This window comes from Sceloporus occidentalis, unplaced genomic scaffold, assembly GCF_023333645.1.
Source record: "Sceloporus occidentalis isolate IW3139 unplaced genomic scaffold, rSceOcc1.0.p SCAF_3, whole genome shotgun sequence".
NCBI lineage: Eukaryota > Metazoa > Chordata > Lepidosauria > Squamata > Phrynosomatidae > Sceloporus > Sceloporus occidentalis.
The window spans coordinates 176263544-176289875 of NW_028316983.1; the positions used below are offsets into that span (position 1 = coordinate 176263544).

Here is a 26332-nt window from a genome sequence, read left to right on the forward strand (position 1 = left end):
AAGTAAGACTAATGTTGAATTTATGCTTCTTCTTCTTACTTACATGGCATCAAACAATGAGATGAACAACCAATGCTTAGTATTAGGAAGAACAGTAATTTTACTTGATTAATAAAATGGTTAAACCTGTAATAATTTCACACCATGGTTGACAGTTAACCCATATTTCCAACAAAATGCACCAAGAAGGAGCTGCAGCAAATTATGCATGCTACACATATTTGATGCTTCCAGTGATATAGAAGGTCTTAGGTCTATTTAAAACCATGTAATATGTCCAGTTGTTAATTTTAGCCAGAAATGTGAAATTGTATCATTCGATATATTATCTGTAAGCATGGTAACTGTTTCCCAGTAAAATATCTGTTTGTTAACATAAACACAGAATATTTTAAATTTTCAGTAGCTGACATGGAGCCTGCATTTTTCTGTAATATAAATAAGACTGAGGTATTAAAAACTAAAATTAGAAGTAGCCATTTTATTAAAGATCATCTTGTGTAAAGCTGATGAACTCTTTCTTCTAGTCTAACAATATCTGTGCTGAAAAGTGGTGGTATTTTGCTTTTCCAAAGCACATCTATTTAATTATCTGCATGAGTAATACTATGCTCTGATAATTCCATTTGAATTCCTTGTATTCAAAATGCATTCTTCAAAGCCAGCAGAGAATATCCTTTTGAAAGAAAAATGACCCTGGCTTTCCCTGTTCAACTGCTGAGCAACTGGAGATACCAAGGATTATTCCAATCCATTAGTGTGGTACCGGTTCACATTTTTGTAGGGGAGATGTTTAGATCAATCTCTCATTTCCAGACATTCTGTTAAACTGAAACAGTTTTTTCCTGCTTAGCTTCAGCTGTCAGCTACATGAAATTACAGGCTGGTAGAATTAAAATCATAATTGTATGGGGCTATTTCTCTGCAACAGTTCCTCTATTTCTAGTTGGAACCCAGAGACTTTTTAAGCAGATGTAAAATCTCAAGATAGCACTTGTATAAGATAATTAGATGAAAAAGATGACAAGACATGCAAGCATTAAGCAGTCTTTTCCATGTTATTAGGAGTCTTTGAAGAAAGGTAATTAGAACCTAAATTAAAAAAAATATCTAAGAATTCAAATAGGAAGAGCTCATGACAGGACAGCTGCATTACAGTGCTTCTGAATTTCTTAGCAACATTTTTTTTTACGTACCCTGCCCAGAACCATACAATTTAATATGGTTTCTTGAGACCCAACAAACAATACCAATAATATGATAGCTATAAAGCGAGGTCTTTTCTTCTGCTTCTCCCTGCAAATGTATGGGGGGAAATGACAATTCTATACAATGGAATTAATTGGCAGTAAAGAGCCTATATGGACAATATACAAGAGAGTATTATGGAATCTCTGCAGTGCTTATAACATATTTATCTCAGTGCTATCATGGATTGCAGGTGTTGTATTAGAATCAGAGGAACACATTGCATAAGTAGTTGATGTAATGATGTAATGTATGATGTAATGTATGAAACAACCCAGTAAAAGCTGGACATCATCTTCAACTGTTGCTAAACCAAGGGCTGAAATCTCACACCACATCAGTAGATACTTCCTAGAGTGATGGGGATCACTTTCTATTCTTTTCCTTCCTCCTTCCTTTTGGGTGAAAAAACACCTGCTTAAGACAGGTTTTCAGTTCATTTTCTTTGTCAGTTATGTCATTTTCAGACTATTCTGCAAGTCAGTCAAAATAAACCATTTAGAATGTATGAAAAGTCAGTCCAATTGATTGAAACAGAATTGGGACTAATTCAGAAGTTTTTACCTCTACTGTACAGTTCTACACATGGATTTCAATTCTAGCACCTTAAAACTACACATATTCTTGCATGTGCTAATTCTTAAATGTTTAGTGCAAAATCCACACTTCACTAGTATTTCCCCTCTATGATCTCAAATCAACTTGCATCTCACCTTGAACTAAATAAATGTAATGTTAAACATTGTCTAGTGCTGCAGATTAAGACACATCATGAAACTGAAATAAGATTCAAGCTTCAAATGGAGAGAAGTTCAAGGAAGCATATGATGGAAGATTATCACACAGGGTAAAAAGCATTAAAGAAGAGCATTGTTACCATCTTTGCTGCATGGCTGGTAGAAAGGTTTTCACACAACATTGTCCGCCAATCGTTCTTGAAACATCATGGAAGTGTTGTACTAGTGGAATAACTCATTGACGATAAAAAACTATCAATGGCTTGCCGATCACGATGTGTGAAAAGCAATCAAATGTGTGAAACAATCATGTTTCAATATCGCTATTGAAAATTCATCATTAAACCTTTGCACTACACTCATTACAACGGGGCTACTCCACTTTAACTTCTCTGACTGCCTCCTATTGCATTTGGAGGTTTGTAGTTCAGTGAGGCCAAAGAGCTCTCTGGCTGAATATTCTAAATGTCCCTTCCTAAACTACAAGTCTCAGAATGCAACAGGAGGATAATCTCCCAAATTGAATCCCCCAGTCTCCCAGTGTGCCTGTTCAGCAGAATCACTTCCTGTGTTGTGCTTGTGAGTCACAGGAGAGTTCCTCAGCAGCGCAAAAAGACCCATTTTTCTCTCTCTGCTAAAACAACCCTTCTGCCGACGTGTGGAATGTAAAGCACTTTTTTACTGCTTGTGAATCATTAATGCCCCATTATTGCGACCAGTGTGAAAGTAAGTGTTATAATATCGCCATTCCTGCTGAATAACGTTAGAATAGCGCTATTAAACTGTAAAAAGCCCTCGTGTGATAATCTTCATAGTGCTATAAAGAAATAGTGCCCTGGTGGCACAGTGGTTAAATGCTGGTACTGCAGCCACAACATTTGTGAGTTTGATCCCAGAGGGCTCCAGGTTGACTCAGCATTCCATCCTTTTGTAGTAAAATGAGTACCCAGCTTTTGGGGGGCAATTGTTACAGACTGTAAACTGCTTAGAGAGTGCTGAGTTCACCTTTAAATACGTTGTGGAATTTATTTAGTCTTATCTTAGGATGACTTTGAAAAATTTACATGCACTAAAAGATGTTGATTCTCATATTTGAAAGAATTGCAGCCAAATAATAATAATAGTAATATTTTTTTACAAAAGCCTTGTGGAAATAAAATAGTATTTAGCTTAATGACCTTTGTAGCACTATGCATCCTTTTGGCAAGATATCTTTTATTATACATTTGGGAACAGATAAACGTGTAAATCTAGTGGCTTGCCTCAACTAAAGTAAAAGGAATCAAGGGAATTTACTTAAGTATTTACTTATCAAGTTTCCATTGATTTACTAGTTCTACTATAGTTTGAACTAGCATTTTGATTTGGGTTAAAGTTTTCCAAAATAAGGAATTCAATTCTGTTTACTGCTTTAAATTTGTCACATGACCCTGTTCCTTGGGTATAGAAAGCTCTTAAATAATCCTTTGAGCCATCACACAGTGCTTTACCATAGCTCAATCTGTTTTTTTAATCCAAAGAAAAGGAAGACGTGATAGATTCATAGCTTGAAAAGTGTGAACAGTAAAACATGAGGGATTAAAATGTGCAATTAATCAATATTTTTAGGATTTTTTTAAAAAAGTGTCATGTAGCACATTCTTCTACCTGTCCACTCAGAAGCAAGCCCCATTATGTTCAGTGATGATTATGCCTAGATAAATAGATATAGAATTTTAGCCTTAATGAAGTCGTTTTAAATCAGAAACACATTTTATGGGAAAACAAACAGATCTGAACTGCATTTTGTTAGCTTCATGCACATTAGCTTTGGAACAAGGATTGTGTGACTACATTGTGTGGTTACAAAACCCAGCAAAATATGGGTTAGGTAGTTTGGAAATGAGCAATACTTTTGAATGTAAATATACTTTTGACATGCAAAACTATCTAAAATGGTTCTGTTTTGATCTTCAGCTGCTCCAAGACAATGTATTGAGTTACACTTCGATGAAAAATATTCCATAGAACCTTCTTGGGAATGTAAATTTGATCACATTGAAGTGCGGGATGGACCTTTTGGCTTTTCCCCAATAATTGGCCGTTTCTGTGGACAACAAAACCCACCTAAGATAAAATCCAGTGGCAGATTCCTGTGGATTAAATTTTTTGCTGATGGTGAACTTGAATCTTTGGGATTTTCTGCACGATACAATTTCACACCTGGTAGGTACAAAGTTTAATAATTTTGAATGGTAGCTTTGGGGGATTTATACTGAGAGGATTTGGGAATATTATAACAAAATAGCAGATTTTATTTTAATACAGTGTAATTTTAAAAATGGTTTTGGAAATAGACAGATGCTTATTTTACTGTGCTTAGAAAAAGATATCTGTGCTTTCGACAGTTTGTTTCTACATACCATGCCTGTCCTTACCCTGTCCAGTGATGTCTAGTGGCTAAAAATATGTGACTACCACCTTTGAACAGTGATGAATAGGTTGAAACATGTAAACGTATTTTTGATGCAGATGATATTATTATCACACAATAGTGAAGATGTTTGAAACCACATGATGGCTTTCTATGTAATGGCATATTCATTGTGTAGAAATGATACATGTCAGTGAGAATAAAGTTACACAGAATAAACTTAGTCAGCTAGGTGAATGGGTTATCAGTAGGACATTTGAATTCATCTAATGCTTTCATTTTGTTGATCTTTTCTGGTGAACTAAGTGCAATAATGCATCCCTTACAGAAAAATAAGTAACACGGTATTCATTAGTTTGCCCTTAAAATGGTTTCAGCAGCAGAACTCTTTTTTGTTACTAGGGGAAAAAGGATGGATTTCTGCTCATACCATTCCTCTTCTCTTTGAACATTACTTTTTGCAAAGGCAGAATTTGCTGGAGTGATTCCCCCCACCCTACATGTTCATTAAATCAAACTGCAAACAGTTTTGCCAAAGGATTTGGAGATCCAAAGAATAGCATGCATTCAATTAAACACTTCTGTGAAAGATTTTTCTAATCTTAATTGCTAAGGTTCAATAATGTCTTTTGTCAAACTGTATGTTTTAATTTATGAGGATAAAATGGAGATTTGCAGTCATGATGCCAGTGAAATATTCTCCTCTCTCTCAACTTTGTGTGTATTTGTGTGTCGGCTGTGGCTGCAATGCAGCAACTTCTAAAGAATATAATATATTTTTTGTAGTTTCTACATTGCGTGAATGAATGAGAAGTCCCTATTATTGATTCTTCTAGGGAGAAATGTTTTTGATAATTTGTGTCAGTTTTCTAATTACAGCTTCTATTGGGTGCCTATGGTAGAAAAAAAAATAGCATTTTTAATTGTTAAAGGAACCAGCTGTATATTCCATATCGGTTTGGCACTTGCAGTTTCTTTATATTGCTTTTTGGTATGAAATACACATGAAATGATTCTGCTGTTTTCATGAACAGTGCATTAAAGAGTATTTAATATGTTTAACTTTATAAATTGTTTGTTAAATAACATTTATAGTTATACTCTATAAAGATTTTTTTGGGGTATAGTATCTAATATGTATTGTTTTTAATACACTGCAAGACACCTTGAATCTGTTATTGGGGGAAATGTAGGATATACATGAACAAAATAAATACAAATAAATTTAATCCCAGTTCTAAATATGGAACATTCAGTAACAAATGCCCAACTCCCATTATTATGAACCCTTTCAACTTCCATGTACTTTAACAGGGATTGGAAAGTAGTTTATATGTCAGGTAAGGACTTTATAACAACAGAAAGTGCTGGCCTTGGGTGGCACTGTGGGCAGGAAGTGGTTCCTGGTCTGCATGCAGCAATTTTGTGGGTCTGCAATGACTCCATGTGTCCCAACACCAATTCACATTGGGAAGCAGTTCCTTTATCCCCCCCATCCCAACTTTAGGGGGTGGTCAGTATTGGCAATTTTCACACATTCTCTCCCCTCCCACACCTGTACAGGCCTTTCTTCAACTATTTTTTTTTTTTTTTGGCAAAAAAGACCTATGTAAGCTAATAAAAGTGTGGAGTGCTTAAACTATAATTTGGTGAAATGGCCACTAGATACCCCTTGTTGCTTGGGTGTGTATGTGCTATTGGCCACTTGGGAGCAAAATTAAAAATCCCACCCTGAATTTTGGGGGAAGGGGGAGCAGGCTCAGGAAAGCAGCATTGTTGGTGTTGCTGTCTAGGGCAGCTACCCATCCTTGGCTAGAACACAGTCAGTTTAACCTAAGACAGGTGTGAGCAAGTGGATTCATTCACTCCTTGATTTAAAATCACCTTCAGCCCCAGTCACATAATCAGTGTTAAGGGATTATGAGAGCTGGAGTCCAAAAACATTTGCAGGGTGGCACAATTTGTCAAAGCTGACCAAAAATAATTCTTCTAACTAGTAGTCTTTATCCAAAGATTGATTTGGACTTTGAAAATTGCTTCCAGTTTCTATATATTTCTAAGTAGGGCGTAATGAAAATTTCTTCCTGTTTGCATTTTATAAAATCTTACCAAACTGGCTTTTCTCAGTCAATGCATAAACTAGACCACATATATATTTTGGCATTTTTAAAAAGAGTTTTCTCCTATGCTTTTCTGACCAAAGAAAAAACAATATTGTGCATATTTTTTACTTGCAAAAATTCAGGTGAATTGGTTCAAAATACATACAGATTTTGCATTGGTTTGTTTTCCTGCAAATTGCTGTGGAAACAGGATGAAATGGACTGACTACATGAATAGAATAAACTGGAAAAAATGGATATAAATAAAAACTGTCTGATTTCTTCATCACTGATTGCATGAGAATCCACCACTGCGAAACTGAGAACAAGTTTAGCAAGCTTTACTACATTGCCAGTGCAGCCCTCTGAAATGGTAAAGTTCATAATGGGATCAGATGCCACTGTTAGCTAGCTATCTCCAACGAAAATGCAAACAAAAATATTTCCCTTGAGATGTGGAAGGGCTAATGGGTAGAAGCGAGAGGTTCCTGCAGACCAGGAAGAAGCAGGACTTATCCTTAAATGGACATGATACTTCTAAGCATATGGAAAAACATCATTTTTTGTTAAGGATTATGAGAAATGTATTTTTCATCTTGCAAAGGCTGTGATATCTTTAATAAATAGTTGATTACCCCAACTCTATCTTCACGGGTAAGACTTTTTTTCTTGTAAGTAGGTGAGAAACAAAAAGAGAAGGATGAGAAAAGTGTTTTAAAATGAGGTTTATTTTAAAAAAATAGTAACAGTAGAGATTTGTGTATGTTGTGGGTCATCCTACAGCATAATTTGGAAAAAAATTAGTGAAGTTTAACACAAGTCAAGAGAAGTTTACCCAGTTTCCATATCTATGCATGAGCTTTGCTAGTTTTAGAAGAAGTCTTATAATTTTCATCATGGGCATGATTTGGGAGATTATCACACTTCCTTTCCTCCCAGCCTCAGCACAGGCTGAAACTTTTGATTTTTTTTTTAAACTGGTGCTTTCACATGCTTCCATGCCCATGCATACTCGATCTTGGCATCCTGTACCCGATCTGTACTTCTCCAACACTTTTTGGAAGAATGGGAAACTCCTTTCAAAAAGTATGATCAGGGACAGGATGCCAAGATCGAGTACTTGACTGGGCATGGAAGCATGCAAAAACATCCATATTTTTTTTAAATCAAAAGTTTCATCTTGTGCTGAGGCTGGGAGGAAAGGAAGTGTGATAATCTCCTTGGAGGTCTCCCACATTTGCACAACATAACTTATAGTAGGAAAAGAGAAAGAAAAGTAATAGTATGGAAATGTTTTATTGCAGTACTGCATGCAGGATGTCTCAGAACAGTAGCCTAAAATACGAGAGATATTAGAAGCCAAGTGTGTTTGGTGTTGGACACATCAAAGCTAGGAAATGCCTAGCTTTCATGTAGTAGCATATTAGTGTTTTCATGAGTTGTGGTGCCAAATCTATTGAGCTCCAGAGCTGCCAAATCTGTTGGTGGAAAGTGAAGCTACCAGAAGCCAGCTCAGAAACAAGACTGGAAAACTCATTGATTTTTTTTATACTGTAGTGAATAGGGACCTAGATGAACCAAATGTCAGTTACAAGCAGTAGGGACATGGGAAAAAAATTACTTTCTGGATTGCAGTCATGAGCATGAAAGGTCATAATCAGTGTCAGCATGATCCAAGTACTAGTAAATGAGCCTACATGCAGTATTTCTGACAGAATAGGACAGATGCATCAAATTCCAAAGTCAGACTGTGTCATTTGTCTTTTCTAGTTCTTAGCACTTCCATGGGTGTTTTTAAGTCTTTATCAGAGGCAATTTGCTGAATTATCCACACAGTCAAGGTTTATGCAAGTACAGGCATATATCATAGTTAATTAAGAATTAATTGTAGTTCCTGGGCATTAACTGAGTATTAACTGTGTTCCTAGGCATTATTTCTTTAACATAAAATTTGGTAGCAGAGACTGAAATGACATGGAAAGAATAGGGTTGGGTTAATATAAAATTTATCCAGGTTTAAATTTTTTCCGCACTGGGTTCCATTTTTTCTTATGATTTCTATTTTGGTGACCAAATTTACAAATATATGTAAACTTGGGGGTTGCTGGTGAAGCAGGCTTATCTGCTTTCCTCCTTTCTTTCTGTTTTGTTGTACATATGCACAATGAGGGAGTCTGGAGGTTGTTTCTGATTATCTTGATTGTTCTAGGTAAACAGGCATGGCTACAGGGGTATGAGCTTGAGTTTATTTTCCTGTTCCTTCCCAAGAAAAGATTTATTGTGTAGTTTACTGAAAATACACAGCTGCAATTTGAAACTAAAAGCCAGTGATTCTCAAGCCCTTCATCATCCTCCAAATGCCAATGTGGCTAAAATTTTCTCAACTAGGCAGAAGAAAAAGGTGTTGTGGGCATAAAAAGCTTTTATAAAATATAATATATATAACAAGAGGCTTTGTTGATTAAGTATGCCTGTAAAAAAGTGAGTGCCAGGGGACTATGGGAGGCAGGCAATGTACATGCCTTTATTAGATGTCCTTATTAGCTGCCTTGGATCCCATCCCAGGAGATAGGCAGGGTATGAATTAAAGAAATAAATGGGTATGAATTAAATAAATTTATTTTGATTCCTCCTTAGCTTTCTCTGGTCCAGTATGCCCATCTCCATGTATCAGTATAGGAATAAATAGTTACCTATGAGAGGCTGATTTAGACTTTGGGGTACATCTTCTGATTTCCCAGTGAACTACCTGTTTTACCTACTATGCACTGTGTAAAGGACAAACTATTTATATTTATAGTATTTATAGTATATGAATAATTATTAGATTTTGGCTGGGTAACTACCCAGCTGTTATTTAGGTCACAACTCATAGACAAAATAGTTGAGAAATGAGGTTTGGGGAAGCTGCCATAGTGAGCATGCTGAGATATCTAGAAGGAAAAGTAATATCTATTGAACTTAACTCAGCTGCGGGGAGCATGGGAGGGGGCTGTTCTTGTTCTTTGTACAAATGTCTCTTCCCCCTCATTTTTATTATTATCATGTAACATTATATATAAATAAGCTACTGTTTATACTTATGCAAAAACATCACAATATTTTTCTACAATATTCTATTTTACTAGGACCCATTTTTTTTCTCCATACATACATACTTCACCAGAGAATTCCGGGTCCCTAAATTTTGTTCATGTATTTATGGATTTCCCATGAGTGTTTTGTTAATATGATAACTTTCAATTGTTCTGCAGTTTTCTTGATTACTGCAGGTAATCAGATAACTGATTAGCTCTATTTGATATTTGATTTGGGTTTTTAATTATCTCTCTAGATTCTGGCATATAAAATGTAACTAGGATTGTAAGGTACAAATGAAATGAAAATGAAATGAAATTTTATTTATATACCGCCGTTCCTATGATCACGGCGGTTTACAACAGGTAAAATACAATACAATACAACTTACAAGCAGCATAAAAACATGTTCTACAATACAGCAATAAATCCATCCTATACGATCAATAATAAAGCAATCTAAAAATACATTAAATAATATACAGCAACGAGAAAAAGACAGGACGTGTCCCAATCAATCCCTAATGAGAAAAAAATAACTAAGCCCCTCTCTATCTCCCTCCCTCTAAAGAATCCCCAACAGCAGGACCAGGTAACAGTCCTTGGCACTCCACCCTGATGGTATAAGCGGCGGGCAGAGTCCCCTAGGCCACCCCTGCCCAGGTGGAGGAGGGCAACGGCAGCGTCCTCTTCGGGGGGAGCCGGCGGGCCGGCTTTTGTAGGGGCCGCTCCCACCGGCCCCGCCCCCTGGAGAAACGCCGCGGCGGCGGCGGCGGGTGAAGTCCTCTGGACCGCCCCTGCCCAGGTGGAGGAGGGCAACGGCAGCGTCCTCTTCGGGGGGAGCTGGCGGGCCGGCTTTTGTAGGGGCCGCTCCCACCGGCCCCGCCCCCTGGAGAAATGCCGCAGCGGCGGCGGGTGAAGTCCTCTGGGCCGCCCCTGCCCAGGTGGAGGAGGGCAATGGCAGCGTCCTCTTCGGGGGGAGCCGGCGGGCCGGCTTTTGTAGGGGCCGCTCCCACCGGCCCCGCCCCCTGGAGAAACGCCGCGGCGGCGGCGGGTGAAGTCCAAATCCTATCTTTCTTTTCCAGTGGATCATTATATATAACAAAATTTAATAATGGCCATCCCACCCCCCTCCACACTGGAGGCTGTGGAGCTGGGATGGGCTTTTTGCTGCCCTCCTACTGGTGGAGACCAGGACGGTTAAATCATGCCATGGCTCACTTGCCATCGTGTGAGGCTCCTAGGGAGTGTGGTAAAGGGCATACTTTGTCTGTCATCCCATAGGTGTCTCATTTAAGCAGGATAGGTGGATGTAGGCTGCATCTGCACAGCAGAAATAATGCAGTTTGACACCATTTTAACTGCCATGGCTCAATATGTAATTATGGGATTTGTAGTTTGTCATGGCACCAGAGTTCTCTGACAGAGAGGACTAGATGTCTCACAAAACTACAGTTCCCAGAATTCCATAACATTGAGCCATGGTACAGAGGTGTCAAAGTGGATTATTTCTGCTGTGCAGATGCAGCCTGAATCACCATGCACCAAGTGTCAGACATGAACAATAGTGATCAATACTCTTCCCAGATGTTGTATATGCAGTTGCCCCTCCAAGTCCGTGGACTTGAAATCCACAGACTTGAAAATCCGCGATTAACCTTAATGGGGCATGCTCGTGCCCCATGCAAGCCTATGGGAATATGTGTGAGATTTGGAACTCGTGGTGGGGTCTGGAACAGATCCCCCGTGAGTTCCAAGGGGTGACTGTATAATGACTTGATTAGTGATTCCCCCCACCTGCTTTTTGTATGAGAAAAATCGTATCATCATACAAAAAGTCCTTCACATGTGGATATCATATTTTGCAGGGTATGTCAGGAGGATAAGAAGAGTATAAGGGAAGTAGCTGCATTAATCTGTTGCATAAATAATAAAGAGTCCTGAGACACCTTAAAGACTAACAAACATTTTATATAACCTTTTGTGCACTAAAGCCACAATGCTTCATGCATCCGTTGAAACTGATTGCAGTTCACGAAAACATATGCCAAATGGAGCTAATTACCCTTTAAGATGCCATTAATCTCTCAGGGGCTTAACAGACCTCTCCTTTGGAGTGGCCTGCAGCCACCCCTCTCCTTACTGCATCAAGGCTGTGGCAACTACATGCCGCAGTCCCGATCTGGTCTTTGTGCACCGCAAAAAGAAGCAGCAAAAAGTCGCTTCTTTTTGCGGCCTAGTTGTGGCGGCGGCTTTTTGCCACTTCTTCAGCATAGTGTATGTAAACGCTGTGCTGAAGACACGATGTGATGCCGCCTGCCATCTGGTCAGGTCGTGGGGGTGGAGTTGAGGTGGCTGGTGTGCAGTAGCCAAGCCCCCACTCTTCCCCCACACTGGCTCTTTATGACGGTCTGTAGAGCGCCTTAGTCATTTTTATGGTTAGTGGAACACTAGCTCAGGATGTTTGCGACCTGGTTTAAATGCTCACCTCAGTATCCCATAGAAGCTGATTGTGCCCTTTTGCACTATGCTGATGTCAGCCAAGCATGGGTACCTCAGCTATACATGGTTGGACTGAGTTTGAACTGGAAGTCAATATGATGATAGACACCAAATAATCTATTTCTTTATTCTTCAGATGCCCTTGCAGAAGAGTAGGGGAAATTATTTTTAAAAACACAACTTAAACCCCTCTTTTCTGGCAGTAGGCATGGAAGTAAATTTGTCTGGTTTTGGCCTCCCAGACTTTTTTTTTTTGCTTAGGAGAGACATTTATTCATTCATTCATTTATTTTAAAAGAGCACAAAGTAAACTGGGATGTTGAATTACTTCCTTCTTTTAAAAAGGCATCAGAGGCTAAAAAATCCCAGTGGGGCAAAACCATGTTGTGTGGATTATATTTGAGTTTTTTGTGCATTAAAAAAAAAAGGTTTTTTTAAAAATCTGGGATGGAGGAGCCACCATGAGACCTCTGCAATCCATTGAGGTGTGTGGTGCAGCACTTAGAAACACAGATTGTTTCCACCAACACAGATGATTTCCACTACCCTTGCTCTAGCAGCATGTGTGCTCTTGAGTTCACATGAAATATTAGATGAAATAATATTGCTGCATTATTTCTTATTTTCCTCCGCATGGGGGAAGCAACCCTCTGCTAAGGGCATTTAGAGAAGTCTTCTTTTAACAATTTACCCCTTAATGATGAGGAATGCAGTTTTCTCTTCTCTGTGTTAACAGATGGTTTAAGGGCATCTGTTGCTCAGAGTCATATTTTTTTTCCAGTGAGTCAATTTTATTGTGCAGCAGACAGAGATCCAGACAGGGTGAGGCTGTGCTCTAAGCTGATCACTCTTATTCCTCTGGAATAATCAGATTTCTTTTTATCTTGGTTTCTCCCCCTTGGAATCTGCAAGTCTGTGGCCTCAGATGGCATATTATTATTATTCTCAATTCCATCAGTTGGTGGAAACCATCTGTGTTTCTATTTGGCTTCATTGATGTGAATGTCAGCAATGCTATATACCCCAGTGTATTGTCTGTTTTTGGAAACAAAACAAAAGGTGTGTGCATTACATGAACAGCAGGAAGACAGGAGGAATAATTGACAGGAAAATCAATGGATTGTTCTGTTAAGGACTTTGTCGAGGAATTAGGAAAACTTGAACAAAGCACTCTCTCCTACCCAGTTTGGCCCTCAAAAATGAAATATTACATTTTAAATATTTTTAATATTACAAAAATGTAATATATATCCAAAATTAGTTGTATAATGTTTACACAACGAATAAAGATAATTCTGTAGTAACATAAAAAGGTTGTGTGCAGCTAGGTTTCACCAAGATCAAAATAGGTTCCCCCCCCCCCCCCTATTCTAACCAAGGACATACAGTTGGCCCTCTGTGTACATGGATTATGCATTCAAGGATTCTAACATCCATGGCTAGCAATTATGTATTGTTTTAAAAATCTAAAAAGCAAACCTTGATTTTGCTGTTTTTATATATGGGGGAGCATTTTACCATAACATTGAATGTAATAGGACTTGATTTTGGAGACCACAGAGGGTCCTGGAACCAAACCCCAGTGGTTACCACAGGCCCACTGTACTTCAAGCTAGACATTTGAAGACATAGAAAGGTTACTCATTTGTTTCTTTGGGAATCTGTGCTTGCAAAAGTTTATTCTGTTATCTTCTGGTGCTTGGGATTTCAGTATACATATGCTAAAGCAGGAATGGGTAGAAGGCTGCTCAAAAGCTCCTGCAATTCCATTTTTAAAAAGAATAGCATTCCTTGAGTCTTCCAGTAAGTGTGATTTTCTTGATTAAAAAGACATGGTGGGCATTCAGCCTTGCTTTGAATCTCCCCACTCCCACCTACCCAGGTTTTTTGGCAAACCAGATGCCAGCAATCAACCACTAAATTTTAGGAGTGGTCAGGTTGACTAGACATTCTCCTTTTCCAGAACATGTCTTACATTTCAGCCTTATGTCAGGAGAAATTTCAAAATGTCCTCCATTTTGAGCATGACTAAGAAGCATGAATTTATACTAATATTAGTGTTTTTAGTTTTTGTTTTGAAATGTTCTACATTTTTTGAATGTCCTACATTTTGCAATGCATTGTCCTCCTTTGCAGTTAGGACTACTGGTCACCATGGGGGAGGAAGGTGGCTCACAATCTGGGAAGGGTGGGTGGAATTGGATCTCTGGAACTACCCTGCTTGTGCCTGGGCATCAATTACAACCAGTTCACATTGTCACTCCATAGCTGTGCCAAAGACTACATTCTATGGGTTCTAATGACAGATTAGTAAAGCCAAGAGCCTCTTTTAGTGTGCACATTTGCTTTATTGTATGCATATATGCATACAGCACTCTAGATGCTGCAGTCATCTGTTTTGCTCCTTAAAAATTCTTTTTGGGGATTTTTTGGTTAGAGCATAATCAATTCATTTGGTACTTATCCAAAACATTTAGTATATGTACAGTACTTCTTGGTTCATGTTCACAGTAATGTGCTTCAGAATCCTGAAAATGACAAACTTATAGGGAATAATTTACAAATATTTGCTGCTCTTACTTATCTCTGAGAAATTCATTACCTAAGCTAATTCATGTTGTATCTGTTTGATTATAAACTATGACACCCTGAAGGTGAAACATATGCAGATATAATTCATATTTTGTTAATATAACTGTGGGAAGCTGCCTGTGCATCGGTCACAGCATCGAGTACTTGACAAGTGCAGCAGTTTTCCTTTCTGGCAGGTCATCTTCTCTTCTGCTCCCAAGTTCCTGATACAGAAAAGCTGCCACAGCATTGTCCTGGCTTAAGGTGAAAAGCCCTAGGGTGCAGCATGATGGGGCATCACAGTAGTGTATCAAGGGCAACTGGCAATCATTCATGCTGCAGAACACCTGACATCTGCCGTTTGGGTGTGGAGACTCTGATTTATTCCTAGCACTGACAAAAAGCTACAATTTGCAGTGTTGTGCTGGGATCTTTGCGCTTATATTTAATGTCCTTGAACCAGAGCATCTAGGAAGGGGGAAGACCTTGTAAGTTACATGCATCTACCTATACCATTATATTGTGAGTTGATTATTTCTACATTTGAAATTTTAGATTTCTTATTAGATTTTCTCAATGTAATTGTTATGTTTGTATGCTGATCATTATTTATTTAGATTGCACAACATTTTTATTTGCATTTGATATGTTGCCATGTCTTGAAGATGAAGAAATTAATCAATGACATTGCATCACTACAGCTGATAATTTTCCTTTTCCCCAACAGAAAAAAAAGTCTGCTACCATCTCTCAGTGTGTAACAAGTGTCTGAAGGCGTGGTACAGAGTGCCAAAAAGAGGCGCCGGGGAGGTGCCTCTCCTTGCTCCACAGCAGTACCGCAGCAGCCAAATTGTACAATGCTGCTGCACAGCAAGAAAGGAGCACCCGGAAGTGGTGCAGTTTTTGTGGTGCAGTTGTGACGCTGCAAACCACGAGAGATGGTGCAATGGCGTCGCAGCTGCGCTGCACTTTTTGGATGCTGCGCTGCTGCGACGTCATAGCTGTGCGCACTGTGTAGATAGCTCCAGTTTCTCTTTCTCAAACATATTCATTGCCAATAGTTTGGTTTTGTTCTTGTTTATTTTAAATCTAGAATTATCGCCGTATTCTTTCACTCTCTTCATTAACGAGCTATACTTTCTATTGGGTTGCTTAGAGTTATTAAAAAATCATCTGCAAAAGTTTTTGTTTTATTCTCCCATCCTTTTATTTTCACTCCTTCAATTAATCTGTCTTCTCTTAATTGAATCAAAAGAACCTCTATAGCCACCAAAAATAGCAAAGGGGAAAGTGGACAGCCTTGTTGTACTCCTTTTTGGATGAGAAAAGATTCTCTTTTTTTCTCCATTAATAATTTTGCTTTTCAACAACTCCTTAAACTAAATTGCAATCCACTTAAAGATGTAAAAAAAGAAGAAGAATGGAATTGAAAAAAATTAGATAGGGTTATATTAAGATGGAAAAGGAGGCAAAAAGGGTTTATATTTACCAGTAACATACATGTGAAGTACTTTTAAATTTTAATTTGGGAAAAGAAAGTAACATTAATCTGATGTATAGTATATGAAATGGATAAAGACAACAGGAAGTAACATTGATATCAGTATGTACAGACATATAGGTGCATTACAGACGCGCACAAAGTACACACTCCGCACGTACTAGGGTTGGGAAGGGGCGTGCTAGGGTTAGGAAGGGTCTTACCTTCCTCACGGCCCCTGACTCTAGTACGCGCAGAACGCATACTAAATGGTGGCCCCCGTCCACACGGGGGCCGCCATTTTGACGTCTCGGATGCACAGCATCCGGACGTTGCGCGGTAGAAGTGTTGCCGCGAGTGCGCGACTTGCGCCTCGCAGTGCCACTTCCAGGTCCGAAGAAGAAGCGCCATTTTGGCGCTTCTTTTTAGCTGCGCTGGAGAGCCTCACGGTTTGCCACTGGGGCTTCTCAGCACAGTTAATGATGGCGGCGGCAGACCGCCTGCTTTTGGGCGGTCTGTAACGTGCCATAGTATTATATGTTTTAGTATATAGAAAAAACTTAATAAAAATATTTATATATATAAAAAAGAAAAGTTATTGTTAGTATTTAAAATACCATGTACACTCGTCCCGCCCCCCACATTTGGGGCTTTGCAGATTTGATTATTCATGGATTTTATTAATATGTTTTATCCAGGAATATCTAGGTCCTCCAGCACAACTTTATGGTCAACTTTAACCAAAGGTCACACTGAAGATTCCTAGAGAGAACACTCCACTAGGCATTTGTAGCTCCTCCAGCAAAATTCTATGGTCAGTGTCTGGTAGATGTTGACCACAGATCGTGCTGGAGGATCTAGAGATTCCTAGAGAGGTAAAAACATAGTGTTCCTGTTATTTGTGGTTTTCCACATTCATGGGGTTCCTGTATCCCTAAGCCCAGCGAATGTGGAGGGATGAGTGCATTCTTTTATTTTTGTCCCCAAAGATATCTTTTCCTTAATCTTTACTGGATTAAAAAAAATCTATTTGATTTTATATGCACTTTTTGCAAGAAATGAAGTGAGTGCTTCCAGGAAGAAAATTTGTTAGACTGTGAGAAGAAAGGAATAAAAAATCAGATTAATTGCTTCCTCCCAGAGAGCTCTCTCTGTAATTGCTCCCAGACTATGGAACGGCCTGGCAGACAAGATCCGTCAAATTGCCAGCTTTGACAGCTTCAAAAAAGCTGTTAAGACGGATCTCTTCTGGCAGGCTTTTCCTGAATAGAAATGTCCAGTCACAGAATGATTGCCCCTTACATCATGTGTTAGCCCACCACATATTGTTATAATTTTATTGTTATACTGTTTTATATTAATAGATACTTTAATCTTTAATTTTTATTGTATTATGTTTAATTTTGTTTTAAGGAGGAGAATCTGAGATATAATATTGAATGTGGATATTTTAATGTGTTGTGAGCCGCTTTGACTGTCTCATCACAAAAAAGGGGAATAAAAATAAAATTTTTATTTATTATTTTTATTTAAATGAGGGGTGTGAATTGAGAGAAGTAGATAAAAGAAAGAGAATCTTCTTATGTTTACAGTTATATATATATACATCCTGGGATTCTTATATTTCAAAAAAAGCAATTTCAAACGCATGTGGTACAGGAAGGCTGGTAGGGAGTAAAGTGGAAGGAGGACATATTGGCAAGGTGAGGGGGACTGGAAAGGAAGTGAAATGAAGCAGTAACATTTGGATCCTCTCAATGAGAGAGCAGCACACATCCCTAGTGATGCAGGAGATTGTTGCTTTACTCTGCCCATGTGAGGAACAGGCCTGTTTGTGGTCAGAATGAATCATAACCTCAGTTGACAGATTACAGGGTGAAACACATGGGCATAATAAAGTGGCTTCCAGCCACTTCGAAGGAGAGGGGTTTAGACAATGCATGAGGCAAAAGCTGCTCTGAGGGTTAAAAACCAGTGCCAAAAGAAGCTGGGATACTCCTCTAACTCAAGGTGAAAAATGTGCATCTTTGCACTGGCCTATAAGCAGCCTGGTGCTACTGTGGGAATGCAGCAAAGCAAAAACACAATAATCATTAATGCAGTGGATGTAATTACAACATATACAAACCAGATAGTCCAATAAGGGAGTATGGGGTGAATAGTGGGGAAGGGGCATGTTTGGTCAGGGCTCCATGATTATGCTTTGCCATTGGGCACACTGAGGTACTGATACACCAGTGCATTGGACAAGTGGTGCATTGCACATGTGACTGTGGTCGATCATATGAGTGGATGAACGTCCAATGGAATAATGTCTGGATGGGATGAGGGAAGTAATTGGAGGTCACTGGTGGTGTGTATATGTGATGGTGTGCATGTATGGTGGGCAGATGGCAAAAAGAGAACAAACAAATTGCATTGTTTGGTTTGAAGCTTCCTGTAAGGTTGATTGAGGAGTAGTGACCAGCCTAAGGTCACCCTTTAAGCTTTGTGACTAAGCAGAGATTTTAACTAGGGTCTTCCTATACAAGTATAGCACCTTACTGGCTCTCAGATTAATACTTACTATATACTGTACTGTAAATTGTGTCCAACTGAAACATAGTGGAAGAAAATAATGTATTAGTTAAGGTGTTTAATTTGTGTAATATGAACATATGAATGATCTAGATGGCTATCTGTTGGGGATGCTTTGAATTGGATTTCCTGCATGGCAGGGGGTTGGACTGGATGGCCCTTGCGGTCTTTTCCAACTCTATGATTCTATGATTCTATGATTCTGTGATCTGTGTGATTTGCATATTGTACAAATCTGCATTCTATGCAGATAAAGCCACTCAGATTTGGGAAACTGGAATAGGCAGCCCTTGCTCCAGCTATTGATGGATGATGCAGCTAAAAAATTGTCAGGAAAGACATTGTAGCCCCATTGAACATTCAGAGACTGTATGTCCATGAGTATACCTATGTATCATTAGAAAGCCTCCATGATGATGATATTATACTGCAATTATCCACTGATTAGTCCCTGAATTTGTTTATGGTTTTTCCATTCCTCTCCCCACTTGCATCATGTTTGTTGCATTGTCTCTTTAATCTCTGCACATGCTCAAGATATTGCAAGTGTCTTACACAATTGCACTAGCTGTCGTACATCTGTCATAATTAAAATACTTGCATATTCTTTTGTCTTCAGTTTGCAGTTTTAATTCTGATATTTGTTTAGGATTGTGGGATTAAACTTGTTTATATTTGCTTTCGCATCTGTTCTAGGTACACTGCTATTTGTAGTGATGTATTTCTGTCATTCTAACTGACATACAGTTAGTTTTTATAAAAGTTTTCTTTATAAAAGTGTTAGTATTCTAGCTACTCACTTGGCTATTATTCTGCGGACATCTGCTTAAAAAGCTAGAATGGATTTTTACATTTGAAGGACTCGATTTTTTTGTTAGGCTCCATACAAGTGAGCGAAAGCCTTCCTAAAAGTGATGTGGCTCCCTTGCTCTATGATTTCCCTTGAGAAAACCATAGATTTGTTTCTGCTGCTGGAGAATTAAAGATACTTCATGACACATCTATAGCAGCAGTCAATCAAAACTATGGCTTCATAAGAGTGAATGTTTTCTCTACATCTGTGACAGCCCAAATGACAAACCCTTTGCACTCCTGCAGATATTTTGGGGGTATATTTTTATTTCCTACTTGGAAGGTGATGAAATGTGCATATCTCCTGCACAGAGGGCCGGTACAGATTGGCAGAAAGGGGCGGCCTCTTTCTGCCCTGGATGGAGGCCACAGCAGACAAATGCAGCAACCTCCGCGAGGCCTAAAAAGAACCCACTCCCAGCTACGCCACTCATGCTCAATGATAATGTCCATGTGGCACAGCGCTGTTTGGGCACTGCGCTGCACGGGTGGCATCATTGTGTGCCCCGTATGGATGGGCACGTGCAATCACGGCGCCCACACATCAATAGTAGGGCTGGGTCTGTGCGGATGCCTAGCCTTACAGAACCTTAATTTTGGCCCTGGACTGGTGCAAAGCGCCAGTCTGTACAGGGCAAGAGTTCTTAGCCTGAACTACTTCCTTAGACAGTGGTATCACTAGGGTTAGTGTCGCCTGGTGCAGTAACTCATGGTGTCACACACACCCATTGTCTTCCTCCCATACTACACCATATCATCCTTAGTAATATTTTTTTCTATTAATGTTACTCATAAATCATAATTCCTGTGATAATCCTTGTGATACTGGTAGTATAGAAACTACAGTTCATTTACCTTTATGTTGTCAATTTTAAAAGGACATTCACCGCCAGCTGATTACTTTTACTCTTTAACTAAATTTCTGGAAGACACTGATGTTTTTTATTTAATTGTTACACTTAAAGTAGCAAAAATTTGCTTCATTATGTATTAGATATGTCTTCCAATGGTTAATAATGATTAATGATAGATGGCAAAGATTAACCTTTTGCCTTGTTTTAATAATTGTACTCATTATTTCTGTACTGGTCAATTATTGAAATTGTTGTTGTTGTTGTTGTTGTAATTCCTGTATATCTCAGAACTTAATAGTAACAGTTGTGACATAAACAACTAACAAAATTAAAATTGTACAGCATCAGAATCAGCAAACACAGTCCAGGTCAGGTACATGGCATGCAGAGTCAATAAACACAATTCAGGTCAAGAACACAGTTCAGGAACACAATGGGGAGCCAAGTAGGTCAGATAATATCTGACAGTTCATGGAGTGCAGGGCTGGGAATTGATAGATCAGCAGCAAACACTGTTTCTGCTTAATTTATTGTGGCTTCCTATAAATCCTCTGAGACCTTATCAAGATCCTTTGTTGTCCTGACTCAGCAAAAGTAGGTAGGAAGAAGTTGTCTTCCATACCTGAATAGGCAGAACTCTCTGCCAGAGCTGGTACTGCATTCTCTCAGATGTATGGCCCTGGAACCTCCTCTTGCTCTGGTTCAGCAGCAGGTCCCAGCAAGTCCACTACTTCAGACTTTGAGTCAGATTCCATGTCCATGTTTTGTAAGCAGGGCATGATACCTGTCCTCAAGACCCTTTCCGAAAAGCATTGTTATTTGTGCCAATAATATATGGGAAAAAACAGCATGGCTTGGAATTCAGCCCCCCTTCCCCAAGCATGAAATTGACCAGCAGTTCACACATTTCTAGCACTGCAGAGTGTAAGGCACTGAAAATCCTTCACATCTATCCCTCCTCCATATATTATGTCCATTTTCCCTTCATCCTGTCCTGTTTCTTTGGATCCCTAAACTATATTTCTAAATGCTCAAGTAAATTTTTAAATTATTGTACTGCTAGAAATTTGGAGACAGAAGAAAAATTGCATTTTTGAGGAGGGAGAATTCTTATAGGGTGTCAGTGGCCTCATTTTGCAGGCCTCCAGTAGCTATACCATAGTGTTTCAGTTGCCATTAAGTAAAATGATGTACCATGGGCCATGAAGATATTTTCCACATGAGAAGCAATGCACACTTCTATCTTGCTTGAGGGTAAGACTATACTGGAAAAAAACATTGATGAATTTGCAGGACCCTAGTCAGCCTTTTAAGCCTAGATGATGTTGTTGCCATTTTTCTTCTGTTTACAACTGAAGAAACTGCCTACATAAGGTTGTTGAGTATAATTGAGGCTATTCCATGCAAAATTCACCCATGGTTGATTTGCACTGAAAACAGCATTTTCTGTGCTTGGAACAGCTTTTTCTGCACAGTAATTTTATGTGCAGAAAATGCTGTTTATGAATTTGATGCATTTGAATAAATTTGAATAAATTCTGAATTGCAAATTGGCTTTGGAAAACTGATTTTTGAAGTCTTTCTTGAAGTGGGAAGAAAATTGCTAAAATTACTTGTTGCTTCCTTCATGAAGGAAACTGGTGACAAATCACAGTGCTTTCATCATGCAATGTAGTGTGCTAACTACAAACAGGGGGCTATAACAGAAGGAGATGTAGTGAAAAGCAGAGCCATTCCATTGTTATGAAAGAGTGTTCTCTTTTTGCTGTTTCAGTGCTGTCATTTTTTAAAAAAAACTTTTGTGTAGTTCCCTCTTAGCTTGAAAACCTGTGGGCAGTGATTGTCTTGATGGAAGGAACTATAGACTGTATTCAGATTGGGAAAGGAGTATTGATTGTATGCAAATCCATCTGAGATCCCCTTTGGCTAACACATGGTATAGAAATGATTTAAATGAAAAATAAATAAATAAATGTAGTGTTGATATTGGTAATTTTGACCTACTACCAACAAATGTACAAGCTTCATTGTCATATGAGAATATATAAGTACCGTATTTTCAGCAACATAAATAGTGTGATACTTGGACATTGATAATCCTGTGGATCAGGGTCACATCTGATGCCACATTTAATACATATTTAGAAATAGCATTCCTGCAAGTGATGGAAGACATCTGTTTAACACTGGATTTTGCTCTTTATGTTACATAAAGATTTAGATGTCATAATACAGGTTTTGTTTCCTAGGGAAGAAACATTTGTTCTGTTAAGACAGATAATTATTGGAATCTACTTTATACCATTTCTTTTTAAAAACTGTTTATTTAAAATCTTTTAACAATTTACACCAAAAAAGTGACACAACAAGACACAAAAAACAAAAAATCTACAAAAAATAGCTGGGTTCACCAGCCCTTATTGATTTGGAATAATAATAATAATAGCAATAATAACAACAACAATAGTAACAGAGATATAGTTTTTGTGGGTTTTTTGGGCTATGTGGCCATGTTCTAGCAGAGTTTCTTTCTGACGTTTCGCCAGCATCTGTGGCTGGCATCTTCAGAGAATGCTTTGCCTGGAAAAAGTTGGGTGTATATATACTGTGTGAGCCTGGGAATGCAGGAGTGATTTGCATGTGTATTGTTCTGTGTTGATGGCCGGCCTCAGGCTGGGAGGCTAATGCAAAAGAGGATTAATGTCTGCTAATTGGTGATCATTATCTGCTGAGAAAGCCCCTGCCTCTGAATGGTTTCCCATTTGCATTTGCTGAGTCCTTATTTTGCTATTCCTCAGGACTGGTAGCCAAATTTTGTTCACTTTAAGGGTTTCTTCTTTCCAGTTAAAATTGTCCAGGTGTTTGTGGATTTCAGTGGCTTCCCTGTGCATCCTGACATGGTAGTGGTTGGCATGGTCCAGAACTTCGGTGTTTTCAAACAGTATTTTATGCCCAGGATGGTTTGTGGCATGTTCTGCTACTGCTGATTTTTCTGGCTGGCCTGGACAATTTCAACCGGAACTACATGCAGCCTCAGGCTGATACTTTGTTTGTCCCTGATCTTGAGTTTCTCAGTTACTGATAGAAAAATAATGGAGGTTTTTATATATATATATATATATATATATATATACACACACTAGATTCTATAACATGCAATTCAGCATGCTCACTTTTAGACCTATTCCAACGTATGTATTTGTGTTCTGTTCTTAACATTAGAAGGCAGACACCTTGGTCTATCTCTATGCACACTTTGTTGGCATGTCCTCTTTGTACAATTAATTCATTAAAGTTATTGGAAAAGAATTGAGTCATTTTTAATTTCTAGTGAAATCCTATGCCTTCAGCATGAAAACAACTTAGGTGCTTATATTTCTTCCTTCACTTGGTACCTTTAGTATTTTTGGTATTCCATATGTCCTTGGAGTTAAGATATATGCATCTGGCGCTGGTCTGGTCTGGCACTGACACCATTATTTTCTATTATTTTGTGCTATATATTTGTAATAGATCTCCTGCAGTCCTGGAGGCACAGTCCAAAAATGTAGCTTCCCCAGACTCTGAGGGGAATATATTGACCTAGCTCCCACAATATATTACCACAGTTTGATGGTACATGCCTGATTTCTTCTGTTTGTAGTGGGGACAGCTAAACAAACCATGAGCAAGCAGGAACAATTAGTCAGTCTTGACAAATTTATTTAGAATGTGGCCATAGACCTCCAGGTGTTAGTATTCTGTTTCCTAAATAAGTACATGGATAATTTCAGTCGTGCTGGTAAATGTGATGTTTCTCTTCTGAGGAAAGGAATTAAAGCTTCCAAGTACTTACATAATAAGATGATAATGATGCCACCACCAGTAGACATGAAGATCCTCTTTTGTTTTAATTTGTACCATTTAACTGCCATATGGTAGAAATTATACATTCTGATTTGTGTTTTTTTAACTAGGCAGCTTGTTATATCATTGTAAGGATGTGAAGAATTATTAAAGTTGACAACTGTGTAGAATAATTAATTAATTATTTGTGCAGAGTGTGGGCGTGACAGACAAATCCAAGCACTTCTAAGTACCAATAATTCAGTAGAAAATATTTAAACACATAACATTAATTTCCGAGTATATGTGTGTGTGTGTGTGTGTGTGTCTGTCTGTCTGTCTGTCTGTCTGTGTGCTTGTATATGAGTTTATGAATGGCTTTTAGGAGTGTGGAACATCAGCTGTGCCTCATATTTTATGAAGATATTCTTAGAAATATGGTTTAGTTTGGTTTCAGGAGATGTAAAGGTAGAAACAGTAGGAAAAAAATTGCAGTGCTACATGTTTCTCTAAATCATATATATAAGGAAGTCATAGTATAACATATAAAAACTGGAGTAAGGCTGGCACAGCGGCATGGAGCTGTGGTGTATGCATGACACATGCTCCAACATTGCCTTGAAGCCAGCATTATGCTGCTCTGCTAACTACACAGGGGCAGCTTTTCAGTGGTCTGGCCACACTGTGTTTAGATGCCACACACCACAGGAAAGGTGCTGCCACATCGAAAAAACTGCCCTTTTTCCAATGCAAAAAGAAGCAGCATTTTTGCACCAGAAAAAAAGCCGAATTGGGGCCATGGCATGCGGTTGCTGTGGTGCCCACCCGGCTCTTTCAGGGGTGGTGTCTTTGGGCCAGTCTGTTTCAGCCCTTATTGCCTCAGATGCTGCTGCCGAATAACCACAGGAGACCGTGCTGGAGGAAAGGCCACAACTTTATTAAGCAAACCATTGGTAGGGTTGGCACAAAGCATGAGGTCAGGATCTGCGAAATCAAACAACCCCACATTTGTCTGATTAACCACAACCTGGCACCCACCAGGCATTGGGATGACCTAGGGGCTAAGGACCACCGTATGACCGCATCTCTGCCATGCGTTCACATATTCGCTAAGCCCCTAGTCACCGGGAGGCGCTCTCGCGTTATGGCCCCTGCAATGGCCATACGCTTGCCCTATTCGCCCCCGGGTCCCGACTGACTCACAAACCAGAGCTCCGTAGCCCTGGTACCACACCGTGCAGATCCTGGCCTATGCTGCCGCCCCAAAGTTGTGACAAAAAACCCAAACCCAAGCGGTGGGTGGGTGGGAGAAGGCTCAGCTCCTCCTCCCTTCCTGCTTGGCTCCTAACCATCCGGAGCCAAGCGCCGACTGAGGGCTGGGACTGGCAGCACGGCCTATATAGGCCTAAGCCCCGCCCTCAGTACCACCTGACCAGGAGACTCCTCCTCCAGGGCAGCTGAACCAATCATCTGCCCTGGAGGACCGGAACTCCCGGTCACCGAGCCCAGCTCCCAGAGCGTCGCGGGGCGGAAGGGCCTCCCTTTCGCCCCGCGCACCAATAGGGAGCTGGGGCAAGCCCCAGAGCACTCTGCGGCTTGTAGTCGTTCGCTGCGTCTAGCGGCAAAGCAGAGTCGGGCAACCGCTTTTTCTGGATATCTTTTTGTTTTTCAAATACTTTGGTAATTTCAAATACTCAAATCAGATTAAAATTAAAACAACAGCATCCTAATGCTTTCCTATTTGTGAATTTTATGTGCTGCTGTTGTACTGTTCTTGCAGTTTAGATGACATTGTCTATTCTCAGTCCTTTGTTTCTTTTATAGACTTTTAATGAGTGTTAACAATTCAAGGGTTTTAAAAACAAAGCTCTTATAACACTGTAAACCTTGACCAACTGGGGTTACTATATACTACTACGAAGCCAGTAATGTTGAGACAGGGAGGGTATTAACCTCAGTCTCTTTTTTCCTGCATACTGTTTCCTCCCATTCTGAATGTAGGTGAAAGGGGGCAAATAATTGCATCAGTGAACAAAGTTACCAGATTTGTATGTGAGACTAGTTCCTAGTATTGGTGTATAAAACAAATGCAT

The 26332-nt window shown here is 39.2% G+C and overlaps 1 protein-coding gene across 4 annotated transcripts in view; it reads left to right on the plus strand.

Annotated features, from left to right (window-relative positions):
• Window positions 1-26332, plus strand: part of NETO1 (neuropilin and tolloid like 1) — a 136875-nt gene that overhangs the window by 15709 nt on the left and 94834 nt on the right. For all 4 annotated transcript variants that reach the window (XR_016280591.1, XM_089516950.1, XM_089516948.1 and 1 more), the window contains exon 4: window positions 3942-4190. Coding sequence is in view for 3 of the 4 variants with exons in the window: in XM_089516950.1 (XP_089373076.1) it covers window positions 3942-4190 (249 nt within the window). In the remaining variant the exon portion in view is untranslated. The remainder of the gene's footprint in view (window positions 1-3941; window positions 4191-26332) is intronic.